General features: G+C 34.4%; 1 protein-coding gene across 18 annotated transcripts in view; it reads left to right on the top strand.

Moving 5' to 3' along the window:
* The window catches only part of opa1 (OPA1 mitochondrial dynamin like GTPase), a 74,990-nt gene that overhangs the window by 30,063 nt on the left and 31,229 nt on the right, over positions 1 to 13,698 (top strand). For all 18 annotated transcript variants that reach the window (XM_087255515.1, XM_087255514.1, XM_087255508.1 and 15 more), the window contains 10 exon segments: positions 2,551 to 2,615; positions 2,865 to 2,941; positions 4,935 to 5,100; positions 6,317 to 6,469; positions 6,557 to 6,665; positions 6,739 to 6,818; positions 8,644 to 8,784; positions 8,881 to 8,997; positions 12,182 to 12,275; positions 12,674 to 12,784. In XM_087255515.1, the coding sequence (XP_087111641.1) occupies positions 2,551 to 2,615; positions 2,865 to 2,941; positions 4,935 to 5,100; positions 6,317 to 6,469; positions 6,557 to 6,665; positions 6,739 to 6,818; positions 8,644 to 8,784; positions 8,881 to 8,997; positions 12,182 to 12,275; positions 12,674 to 12,784 (1,113 nt within the window).

The following is a 13,698-nucleotide window of genomic DNA, read 5'->3' as shown; positions in this document are numbered from 1 at the left end:
AAACTATAGAAGCATCACCACTGTTTGTAAAAAATTCATAAATCCCAAATAACTAAGAAATGAATACGAGTTGTGTAATTATTGTCATGGCTTTTCAGTCAAAATGGTTGAAAACTACTGCGTTAGTGCTATAGCACAAAATGAATAGTGAGTGATATGTATGTGTGTATGATATGCTTACGTGTATATTATTTTCATAATTCAAATATAAATAAATTTTACTCAAATCACAAATTTAAAAACTATGGAAACATCACCATAGTTAGTAAAACGTCCATAAGTTTCAAATAACTCAAAACATATCTGAGTTCTGTAGTTATTGTCTGGACTGTACAACCATAATAGTTAAAAACTACTGCGTTAGTGCTAAAATCTAGTGTTTGTAAACATTGAAATAATAAAGGAACATAGGAACATTGTCTTGCTTTTTGTTTTACCATTTCTATTTTTAGTCCTTAATAAGATGCTGATTTTCAAGGGCATTTTGAGAAGCGTTGTCCACATCAGCTCTCATGAGACCCAGTAAATAAACCCTAATAGAATCCAAACCAAACAGCTCGACAGCCACTTAACTCTGAAACCCAGAGCCTGTTCCCCAGTCCTGCGCGCGCTGATTTTCGTCACACCTCACCCCGGCATCAGACTTTCTGCTGCAGGCACGTTTTAGGCCTCCGCGCTGCCAATTAACAGGCCACCGCTGCTAACGCTCTGCCTGGAGATTTATTGCCTGACCCGGGACGCTCCTCAAACCTTTGTGTGGGCTATCGATCTCTACAGCTGCACTGGGGCCGGCCCGATAACCAGAGCAATTAGCGTCATCTCCATTGTGTGAGCGAGACGGCCGGCCCGAGTGTGTGCTGGGGACATGAGGCCCCTTGGGGACGTGGGGTTGCTGATACAGTGCACGCTTGGCTCCAGATGCATTGATCACGGCTGCGGCACAGTCTATCTGGTGGTTGGGTCTGTGTACAGAGGGAGATGGGAAGAAGCGTCTGAGGAATAGGGCTGTTGTCATTGGAAAGTTTGTTTTGGTCAAAAGTTTGCTTTATTGTTTTTGGAGACTAAGTGAACTTAATTAATTGGTTTATTCAAGTATTCGTTGTTTAACATTCATCTGTTCTGGGATGCGTTTCCCAAACAACAGCGTAAATCGTGGCTGATCTACAATAGTAAGATGCATCATTTGGGAAAAGATTGATGTTGTGACGAGTGTTTCCCAAAACTGTAATTGCTCTATTGCAGATCCGTTGTTCGAGTCACGTTAGTTGGCTAACGATGGTTTTCAGAAACGGACCCCTGATCACTGTTGGGGAAAGTTACTTTTGAAAGAAAAAATTACTATATTAAGTTACTCTAAAAAAAAAAAAATGTTGTGTTACTAAGTTTCTTTTAGGAGATCTTTTGGGATTTTTTCCTTTTTTTAATAGCAGCTCTGCAATTAACAACACACATTTACCTTTAAAAAACATTTTAAAAATTATAAATTAGGTTAACGTTAGATTCTGTGAACTTTCTGATTCCAGAGCTATACATGCGGTATATACAGTTTATTGAAAGTTTAAAGCAAAGTGTTTGCTACTTTTTGTTTTAAACATTTGAAAGGAATAGGTTATAGGGGAATAACTGCAAATAGAACACAACCTGGAACTATGCTTCTAACTACAGCTCTAGAGGTTTAGTTCAAATGCACAAGTAGCGACGCAGTTTGCGAATGTTTAGAATGATGGATTCGGGAAACACAAAATTAATTAATTGTTTGTAACATCGGAACTTGCGACTTTAGTTGGCTAATGATAGTTTTCTGAAACACACCCCTGATCAGTGTTGGGGTGTTGGTTATTTTTTGAATTAATAAATTACGATATTGAGTTACTCTCCAAAAAAGTAACTATCTGCATTACTTATTTACATTTTATGGTAAGTAATGCAGTACTATTGAGTTACTTTTGCATTTTTTTCTTACCCGGCTTGAGACTTGATCTCTTTCAGAACTTTTAGGGTCTTTTCCTATGTATTTTAATGGGAGTTTTGCAGTTAACAACACACTGTTTGACTTTCATTTACCTTTAAAAAAAAGCACTTAAAAAATATAATTAAGGATAACGTTAGATTCTGACAACTTCCTGACTCCAGAGCAATACGTGCAGTATATACATTTTAATGAAAATTTAAAGCAACGTGTTCGTTATTTTTTGTCCTAAACATTTGAAAGGAATAGAGCATAGAGGGGATAACTGCAAACTGAACACAACTGGGAACTATTTCTCTAACTACAGCTCTAGAGGTGTAGTTCAAACAGTTTGCAAATGTTTGTTGGAACGATGGATTTGGGAAACACTTAATTAGCTAATTGTATGTAACAACGGAACTTGCGACCTCAGTTTGCTAACGATGGTTTTCGGAAATGCCCCCCTGATCAGTGTTAGGGAAAGTTACTTTTAAAAGTAATAAATTACGACATTGGGTTACTCTCCAAAAAAGTAACTAGCTGCGTTACTTGGGTATAACCTAAAATAATCTAAACTGACCCAGATTTTCTTTGCTGTGCAGCTTCTCGATTTAACCTGGAGACTGAGTGGAAGAACAACTATCCTCGCTTACGAGAGCTGGACAGGGTAAGAAATCAGCGGGTTGAACTAAACTAAACTACATTTTTAAGTCTTGCACACTTTGCTGAATTTTAGTTTAGTATTCTAATTTAAAATTGTCGAAAGTAATTGGTGCATCATTAGTGCGGTTCCTCGCCCCAAAAAAGCACTTAAATCATGTAATAATCATGCAACAATGTAATAATAATCATGTGTGGTAAAACCAAAGCTGAAGTATATGTTTTCTAACTGTCATACCATGTTCCTAATTCATAGAACGAGCTCTACGAGAAGGCCAAAAATGAGATCTTGGATGAGGTGATCAGCTTGAGTCAAGTTACACCAAAACACTGGTGAGCATTTATCTTTTGCAAAACTGCTATGAAATTAGATGTACTCAATCGATTGAGCATTTTTTAAAATCAAATTAATATCATAATATCAATGTACCCTGTGCGAATTATTGTTCATTTTGTTTGACCTATTTAAAAAGTAACTAAATTGTAACTGACTACAAAATGTCTACAAACTAGAATTGCTTTTATTGTACAACGTGAGCTTGCATCACAAAACTGCAACAAAGCTCAGTTAAACAGGCACATAATCAGGGCTTGAGGACTTCTTTCCACATTATCAGGTTTCTCAGTAGCAGAAGTTGTCAAAGTTTGGTAAACCTAGAATTCAGTGATCGCGAGAATTGTTTTACAATCCTATTTGCTGAAGTAATAAAAGAAAATACCATGATGATGTTACAAAGACTTTTAAAAAAGGAAAAAAATTGCAGCCAGCCGCCTTTTCTTTCTTTCTTTCTTTCTTTCTTTCTTTCTTTCTTTCTTTCTTTCTTTCTTTCTTTCTTTCTTTCTTTCTTTCTTTCTTTCTTTCTTTCTTTCTTTCTTTTTTTCTTTCTTTCTTTCTTTCTTTCATTCATCCATTTATCCATTCATCCATCCATCCATCCATCCATCCATCCATCCATTGCGGAAGTCTTTTATTTAAAGTTGTAAATTCTCCTTCTTTTCTTGCATCAATAATTGCTAGCTAGAGTAAAAAAATCAAACACATAATAATGTGGATATAAAGCATAAAGTTATTGTAAATGTGGTTTGTTTTCACAGCTCCTTTAGTTATTAACAGGGAATATTTCATTATTAATCATAAGTGAAAAAAAAAATACAGTGTTTTGTGGAGGTTGAAACTATTACAATATAAATACTTATTTAAAATATTCAAGAATCCGGACTTAATCATATTTATTAAATGATGATGCTTTGAAGTGATCATTTCTCCATCCTTGTTTTTTTCCTTGTGTCCTCCTGTTGCATCCTGAAGGAAGCTAAGATGCAAGGAAATTAAAAATTAAAGGAAAATAGCCAAAATCAGGAACTAAATGAAGGAAATTGAGAGGCACCAATTCCTTCCTAACTAACTAACTAACTAACTAACTAACTAACTAACTAACTAACTAACTAACTAACTAACTAACTAACTAACTAACTAACTAACTAACTAACTAACTAACTAACTTACTAAACTTATTTTGCATTTTGCATTATGACACATTCAATGTCAAAAGCTGTGGAAAATACAGAATAAGGTGTTGTGTATGTTATTTATAATTATACTTTTTGTGTATGTTATTTATAATTATTATTTTCTAATAAAGTGTATTTTATAACTGTTATATCTTGTGATCACATCAGATGTTAAATCTAGCCGCTGTAATTTTTAACATGAGAGCTTATCACTTGACAGCATGTGATTTATATGCTCTTCATCGGCACAAGCGATAACCAGTAATGAGCTATTCTCACTCTTCCGACTCATTGTTGGCTTGCAGACATTCAACTTTGCATCTCCATTTCATGCCTCCAGGACAGACTCTACCATCAGAATGCAAAGCCGCACGCTGTACCTGGAGTTATGAAGCCAAAACCCAAAGGAGCGGGCTAAATGAAGTAGATCAGATGCTTGTAGGGGGCCCAGTGTGCTCCATCAGCCTCTCAAATCAATGGCATGATGAATAGCTGGAGGGTGGCTTCTCTGGCCAGCGCTAGTTTGGTGCTATTGGAGATGTGTGTATATTGATGTACCACGATAGAACAAAGCAAACAGGAAGCTATGAAATATGGCTGCATTTTTATGATAAATGAGCTGTATCGGCAACCTCAGAATATTCTCATCGTAATGTCAAGTCTTTAGACTGTTTAGCACATATTTGAAGCTTTTTTTATGATGGTTGAAGGGCCTAAAATAAATGAATTAGCATTGTTTATTGTGCTCTTGCTCTCTGTTTGATTGTGTATGTTTTTAGAAAAAACAAAGGTTTCTTTTTTGTTGTTGTTTTAGGGAGTCTATCTTACAGAAGAAGCTTTGGGAAAGAGTCTCGACACACGTCATAGAGAACATCTACCTGCCTGCTGCACAGACCATGAACTCTGGAACTTTTAACACCACTGTAGACATCAAACTCAAGCAATGGACTGATAAACAACTTCCTCATAAAGCACTAGAGGTAATGAACACCAAGGAAGGACTAATGTTCATATTTGTTAATGCATATTTGTTCATTTTGTAGTTGTTTTTGTTTTTTAAAGCTTGGATATAGAAATAGTTATGGGAATTTTCTTAATATTTATATTATATTATATTATATTATATTATATTATATTATATTATATTATATTATATTATATTATATTATATTATATTATATTATATTATATTATTCATTCATTTTCTTTTCGGCTTAGTCCCTTTATTAATCTAGGGTCGCCACAGCAGAATGAACTTATCCAGCTTGTATTTTACGCAGCGGATGTCCTTCCAGCAACAACCCATCTCTGGGAAACACCCATACACTCGCAAATACAATCATATTACCATACTGTATGTTACAGTTTTTACATTTTTTTTATTAAATTTAAATTAAATTTATTTAAACTTGTAAAAATCTATTTTAATTGTAAAAACTAATTCAGCCTTCTTTAATTTGCAGCCTTGCATGATGCTTCAAAAATCATGCTAATATGTTGATTTGGTGCTGAATAAATATTATTTACAAAGGACTGTGGCGACCCCAAATTAATAAAGGGACTAAGCAGAAAATTAAATTAAATTAAATTAAATTAAATTAAATTAAATTAAATTAAATTAAATTAAATTAAATTAAATTAAATTAAATTAAATTAAATTAAATTAAATTAAATTTGGGCAAGATGGAGACTCAGTGGTTAGCACTGTTGCCTCACAGCAAGAAGGTCACTGGTTCAAGTCCCGGCTGGGTCAGTTGGCATTTCTGTGTGAAGTTTGCATGTTCTTCCTGTGTTGGCATGGGTTTCCTCCGGGTGCTCCGGTTTCACCTACAGTCTAAAGACGTGTGCTATAGGTGAATTGAATAAAATAAATTGGTCGTAGTGTATGTGTGTGCCTGTGAGAGTGTATGGGTGTTTCCCAGTATTGGGTTGTAGCTGGAAGGGCATCTGCTGTGTTAAACGTATGCTGGATAAGTTGGCGGTTCATTCTGCTGTGGCGACCTGTGATTAATAAAGAGACTAAGAAAAATGAATGAATTCAATTCAATTAATAAAAAAAAAATTATGAAATGCTTCTTTGTTTAATAAAAGAATTAAAAAAGAAATCTGAAAAATTGTTATTAAATTATATTCTGACCCCAAACTTTAATATGAACCGTTTCACCGTCAATCTCTCCTCTTTGCTCTGCTGTCCAGGTTGCTTGGGAGACTTTGCAGGAAGAGTTTGCCCGCTTCATGGCCGAATACAAAGGGAAAGACCAGGATGACATTTTTGACAAGCTGAAGGAAGCTGTCAAGGACGAGAGCATCAAACGACACAAGTGGAATGAAAGAGCCATGGACAGCTTGGTAAATGCAACTCATTATTTAGTTAAGCAGCAGAGAGAGAATTCTCAAGCGCTGTTATTTAATGTTACTCCTGTATGTGCTTTACAGAGAGTGATTCAACACAACGCTCTGGAGGATCGTTCAATCACAGACAAGCCCCAGTGGGATGCCGCTATACAGTTCATGGAGGAAACGCTGCAGTCTCGTCTTAAAGACAGTACGTCTACCCTCATAAACCCTCTCTTGTCTGTTTGTCTCTGGAGTGTGTGACTCATCTTCCTGTGTCGCAGCTGAGTCAGTAATAGCTGATATGGTGGGGCCAGACTGGAAGCAGAGGTGGATGAGCTGGAAAAACCGAACACCAGAGCAGGTTGGTTTGGCAACACTTTTTATTTGGTTCATTTTTAGTAATAGAGGCTTTATTTTGTTTTACTGTTTGTGTTATTAGTTGGTTCTAGTTATAATACAGTAAATCTAAGGATGCTTTTATACTTGTATGTTTTCAGCAAGAAAGAAAATGTTCCTGGTGTTTCCATTATGTTTCAGAGTAGACATCCGTACACACTATATGACTGAAAACAGGCAAAAAATAGCTACATTCTGTAATTACAGTACAGAATTGTAACCCTTATGCAATTTTAAAGGAAAATTTTTACAGTCTTAAAAATGGTCAGTTAAGGGTGAGGAGAATAACATTCATTTTAGATGAAACAGGCAAACACACAATATCAATGAGCGAGGGACAAAAATACCACAACTAACTAAATGCAATAAAGTGTTATTTTGTTTACAGAAGATAGTGATTATAAGTGCAAAAATATGTATAATATGAAGAACAATAAATATTTACAGCAATATATTGAAAATCAAAGACAACAAACGATACACAAAATGTTTAAGCTGGTAGATGAGTGAGTTGGAGAGATTGTAGGTATAAGACACAGGCCACGTCTCTGACCTCACGCACTACCTTACCTACACTATGATAACAGAAAATCAAAAGTACAGCGGGTGGAGCTCGCCCCTAACCTAATTTGTCAGTCCCACTTTATATTAAGTGTCCTTAACTACTATGTACTTACAACAAAAAAATAAATACAATGTACTTACTGTGTTTATAATGTATTTGAGAACACTTGTGGTGCTTTTGAGTTGGAATGGAGGTTGGGTTATGGACAGGTTTGGTGGCATGTAGGTTTAAGGGTAGGCTAAGGTGTAAGGGATGGTCAACAGTGTATTTACAAATGTAATTACAAAAACTAATTACAGATGTAATTACATACATGCATTTAATCAAGCGTAAGTACACAGTAAATACATGTATTTACACAATAAGTACATTGTAACAACTAATATGTACTTACACAGGAATTAATAGTTTAAGGCCACTTAATATAAAGTGGGACCAATTTGTCTAACAAAAGTGACATTCAAAGCCCAAGTGTGCACAATGTATATCACTGTAATATTTATATCAAGCTGTATTCAGAAGAGAACCAGAAACAATCTGAAAACAAATTATAATGTATTAGTTATTAACAGCCAAATTCAAGCTAAAGCGAATCAGATGTCTCTCATTTAGAACGAAAACCATTGCTTGCAAAATATTTTATGTACCAAATGTTAAATTGTGAATATTTTTTTAATGGAAAAAAAGTTGTGTTTGAGTATCCTTACATTTCAGCATTTGGCAGCATGGTGTGTCTTGAAACTGGCTCAACTGGCAATTGTCTTTGTATGTTTGCTTGACTTCAGACCGCAAAATTAAATGATCAATGCTACAAAATATTATGTATGCGCATTAAAAATGCTCAGATATAATCACAGATTATGTCAATATAATGTGGAAAAAGAAAACTTTAAAATGCTGTCATTTTGGTTCATGTTAATAGGAGTAAGACATCAATAGAAACTGTAATAGGTTTAGTTTAATTGTGTGTTATTCACAATAAAAAGTAGCTTTTTTCATTTTAGAATAAAGAAAAATATGTAATGTTCTTTTTGTCGTCTAGGTTTCTTTAAATTTGACCTTGCGTCTCAAAATTAAAACAAATCTTATGGGTCATATGATCACAGCTTGATGAATAAGGACAGGAGTATGTGGTGATTGTTTGAATAACTGTAGAAAAATTGTCCATTTTAAAATGAAGACACACTCGTTTAAATGCAGCCTTTATTGTGTTCTCTTACTGCAGCACACCCGGAATGAAACCAAAAATGAGCTGGAGCGTCTGCTGAAACTGCATGAGGATCACACAGCATATTTGGCCAATGATGAGGTCACTACAGTGCGCAAAAACCTGGAGGCCCGAGGGGTGGAGGTGGACCCTGTATTGGTTAGTGAGGCCTTGAGACAATATATAACATTCTGCATATATGGTTTATGTGCTTTCTGTTCTAGCTGCTGAATGTATAACTGATTCTCTCTGTAGATTAAGGACACATGGCATCAGCTCTTTCGACGTCACTTCCTACAGAAGGCACTACTACATTGCAACCTCTGCAGACGAGGTTTCTACTACTATCAGAGGCACTTCGTAGACTCTGAGGTAGGTAAAACGTAATTTATGATTAAAAAAATATGGAGTTAGTGTTGCCAGATGTAGCTGATTTTTTTCTAGTCCAAAAGCGTTCCAAAACCCGGCCAAACACACAAAAAAGTCCAAAATATTAGATTAATATTTTATTTTTTCTTAATTTATTTAAATCGAAAATAATCTTGTTATTTTATCTGTCATATTTTTTAACCATACAGCAACCAATGCCAGCAGTCTCAAAACCACAACATAACCGGATCACATCGAAACACTGCCCTCTTTCACCCACGCACTGCACTTAACGTTGTGTAAATTACATTACCTTTTAGAGTATGTTTTACTTTTGAAATGGGGTGTAAATTTGTCCCATTGTTGTTTTAAATTCTTTTGAACATAATTAGGTGCTGCTTTTCGAACAGACAATGCTTCTGTTTTTCTTGCTGTCAATTGCGGAACAAATGATCGATAAAAGTGTCATGATATGAGGTGAGTCTAACTGCAGGTGCTGTGTGATGCGTGTGCAAGCGAAGGGGAGTCAAATTTAGAAACAACTTTCCTTCACCTCCTCTTGTGGGTAGGCCTATGCGGTTTGCGCTATGCACTGGTCACTACTAACTGAATGGAGTAAGAGCACACTGTTATGTTTTGTTGAATATATTGCATTTTAAATTTACGTTTTAAAACCACCCAAATTTTGTCAACCCGCCTATGCCTTTTTTACCAATCAAATTCAAAACCACCCAATCTGCCAACACTGTATGGAGTATTCAGGGTTTTTGTTTAAAAATAATAAGAAAATAAATGAAATATTGATTTTATTTCAGCTAGTAGCCATATTTATATATTTTTCATATTGGGATAATTATTTCTAAAACTAAAATCTGTAATGATTTAAAACTGTATACATACAGTATTACAAAATAATAAACAAATTGTGAAATTCCTTAAATTATAAAGAAAGCAGAAAATAAAAAATCCAGTTCTCAATGCTCTAATTTTAGCTAAATTTTCTAAATAACTAATTTTCTAGTCCAATGGTAATAAAATAGGAATGGACTAGTAAATAATAATTAGAGTTGCCAAACATAACAGTTATTTTATGGCAGCTTTACTTAACTTTTTAATAAAAAAAATGCTTAATTATATTTATGCTGTACAAAAAGTTGTGCTTTGAGGTTAAACAATCTTAAGTAAATAAAAAAAAAAAGTAATCCCATGGAGCGAAGCAGTGGCGCAGTAGGTATTGCTGTCACGTCACAGCAAGAAGGTCGATGGGTCGCTGGTTCGAGCCTGCGTTTGCGTGGGTTTCCTCCGGGTGCTCCGGTTTCCCCCACAGTCCAAAGACATGCAGTACAGGTGAACTGGGTAGGCTAAATTGTCCATAGTGCATGAGTGTGTGTGAATGTGTGTGTGGATGTTTCCCAGAGATGGGTTGCGGCCGGAAGGGCATCCGCTGCGTAAAAACTTGCTGGATAAGTTGTCGGTTCATTCCGCTGTGGCGACCCCGGAATAATAAAGGGACTAAGCCGACAAGAAAATGAATGAATGTATGAATGAATCTAATACCATTTACAATTTATTAACAACAATTGAGAACAACATTCTCATATGTATACAGCACTTTATTATCCTTATTATTAATAAATGAATAATAATAATAACATTACAGATGTAAGACTGTTAAATATTTTCTTCATAGAGAATAACCGAAAGTTATCCACAGCAACAATAAGGATAATTGTTCTGTTTGTTTAATAAATGTAGGTTATCATTAGGGATGCACCGATACCATTGTTTTGAAACCAATCCAATCTCAATACTAAAATTCTGAGTATCGATCAATATAGATCCGATCCCGATACTGTATTGTTTTTTTAAGCATAATACAGTTTCTATAGCTCTGGTGCTAAACTCAAATAATATACAGTTGAAGTCAGAATTGTTAGCCCCCCTGAATTATTTCCCTCCCAGTTTATTTTTTCCCCAATTTCTGTTTAATGAAAAGATTTTTTTCAACACATTTCTATACATAAAAGTTTTAAAAACTCATTTCTAATAACTGATTTATTTTATCTTTGCCATGATGACAGTACATAATATTGTACTAGATATTTTTCAAGACACTTCTATACAGCTTAAAGTGACATTTAAAGCTTAACTAGGTTAATTAGGTTAACTAGACAGGATAGGGTAATAAGGCAAGTTATTGTATAATGATGGTTTGTTATGTCGACTATCGAAAAAAAGTAGCTTAAAGGGGCTAATCATTTTGACCTTAAAATGGTTTTTAAAAAATTAAAAACTTTTATTCTATAAACTTTCGGAGCGGCGCACATTACGTCTGCACAGCCAGATACGTGAATGAAGCGATTGGTGCATCATTGAGACAGCGCGCAGCTCTCCGGTATCTGCGGACACTTTCAAAACTGAGCAGCACAAAGGGAAGAAATCAGTACGTTGAGGATCTGTTTAATGTATTATTGAGCCTTTTCTAATTTAAAAATTCAGGTTGGCCTACTGTGTGTGAAGAGCAGATAATAACCCTCACTAATCCAGTGTTGCGAATGCGATCTGTTGATCTAACAGACATAGTGCAACATGATTTAGAAACAGCAATGAACTCCTTGTTGCAAGATGAATCCATTTAATGCAAAACTAAATTGATTTTTTTGACTGATTATTTATATTAAAAGGAACAAATAGTCTTAGAGAGGTTTTCGTGTTGTCATGAACGCGACATGCAGTTTGAATTGTGAATGAATGGAGAATGATTGACAGGCGCAGCAGCAGGAAGCGCTGAATTGAAAATGAATTTAACCACCTGAATATTAATCTGTACTTCACATTAAACTGTAGGATGGCTTCAGAACATTTGGGATATAGTAGACCTACATGACAACTTTCTAGTGTCCTTTTATAGGCTACCTTTATGGCTTAGTTGGCTTATAAACACAGAACATAGTGTGCACCAAGATCAGAATTAGATCGTTACCAGCTGGCCGATACCCAATCCAGCAGAAATATGCGGTTTCGAACCGATATCCAATTCAAGTATCAGGATCGGTGCATCCTTAGTTATCCCATCGCATTTGTCCCTTTCTTTTGGTCAAAACCTTTCCTACTTAAGCAATTTTTTTCCAAAATGTATTTATGTTGGATTATACTTGATGGTTTCACTTATTTTTTTGTATTCCAGCTTGAGTGCAATGATGTGGTTCTGTTCTGGAGGATTCAGAGGATGTTGGGCATCACTGCCAATACTCTTCGACAACAGCTCACTAACACTGAGGGTACGTCTGTGGGTTTTACCACTAATCTGGCTTTTCTGTTTAGGTCTTCAGTTCTGGTTACTTAATACATTTATATTTGATTTATAATTAAGGGGATTTCACAGAGAGACAAAAGTGACTGAAATTATGGTATTATGTTCCACCTTGAAAAAACAGAAATGAATATATTTATTTATTTATGCTTAATGTTTTTATTTATTTATTTAATAGTAATTTTATAATTTGATTTATGTATTTGTTTTATGTTTTTGTTTATTTTTTATATTTTATTTAAATTTTTAAGTTTATTTAATTTAGTATATATATATATATATATATATATATATATATATATATATATATATATATATATATATATATATATATATTGGTTAATTGATTATTTTGTTTGTTTGCAGTACGGCGTTTGGAGAAGAACGTTAAAGAAGTATTAGAAGACTTTGGAGAGGACAATGAGAAAAAAGTCCAGCTGATCACAGGCAGGAGGGTTCAACTGGCAGAAGACCTCAGTAAGTCCATCCTCATATTTTATTCTTCATTCGAGCCCATGAAAAATCTTCAAGACAGGTCGGCCAGCAGAGGACAGTGTTGCTTTGCACTTAAGAGTATAGAAAATGTGATAGATAATGGACAATGATTAAATTTCACTCCAGCGTAACATTACAATTGGTCTTGCTGTATTTAGAAAATTTGCGAATATTAGATTTGTTTTGAAAACCATAAGTCTTTTTTCAGTCTATAAAGATCAGATAAACTTTTTCAAATGAAAGAAAAATGTTATTTATTTAATGTATATTTTTTCTTGTTCAGACAATGAAGAAATAATCAATGTTTTCATTTATTTTGATTTTAAATTAGGATTTTATTCCATAAAATATAGATTTCTTAAATCTTTTGAAATTCTGAACGTTGCTATTGCGTGGTCTAAACATTAATACAAACATGTCTTGAAAACATGACATCTCTTTAATTAATGCAAAAATCTAAATTGATACAAAAAACTTTTTTTTCTTCATTTTTTGACAATAAAGAATTGTCATCAGTAGTTTACAGAATACATTTTTTTTACTCAACATGAAATTAAATTCAGAGCTTTTCATGTGGTCTATCATTAATATTTCATAACTCTTTAAATGCATTCATTCAGTTTGTTATTGTTTTAGTTGTTGCGTTGAGTAGAGTTGGACAAAGCTCATTAAATCTGCATTTTTCTTCAAAAACAAACAAATAAACAAAAAGCTAAATGTTTTTTTTCTAAATATTGCATATCATTACCAGGTGTGGTTCGGGATTCAGTTTCCATAATGCATTCTTGTGGTATTAGTTGTGAATACAGTTCTGGATAGGTTTCCGCACTTTCTCCTCTCTCTCGCACTCCCTCTCATTTTCTCCCTGTTTCTTCCTCTGTTGAGGCTTGAACCCT

This window comes from Danio rerio, chromosome 6, assembly GCF_052040795.2.
Source record: "Danio rerio strain M-AB ecotype USA chromosome 6, GRCz13ab, whole genome shotgun sequence".
Classification (NCBI taxonomy): Eukaryota; Metazoa; Chordata; class Actinopteri; order Cypriniformes; family Danionidae; genus Danio; species Danio rerio.
The sequence above is the reverse complement of the archived record's forward strand: the minus strand, read 5'-3'. Positions and strand labels throughout refer to the sequence as shown.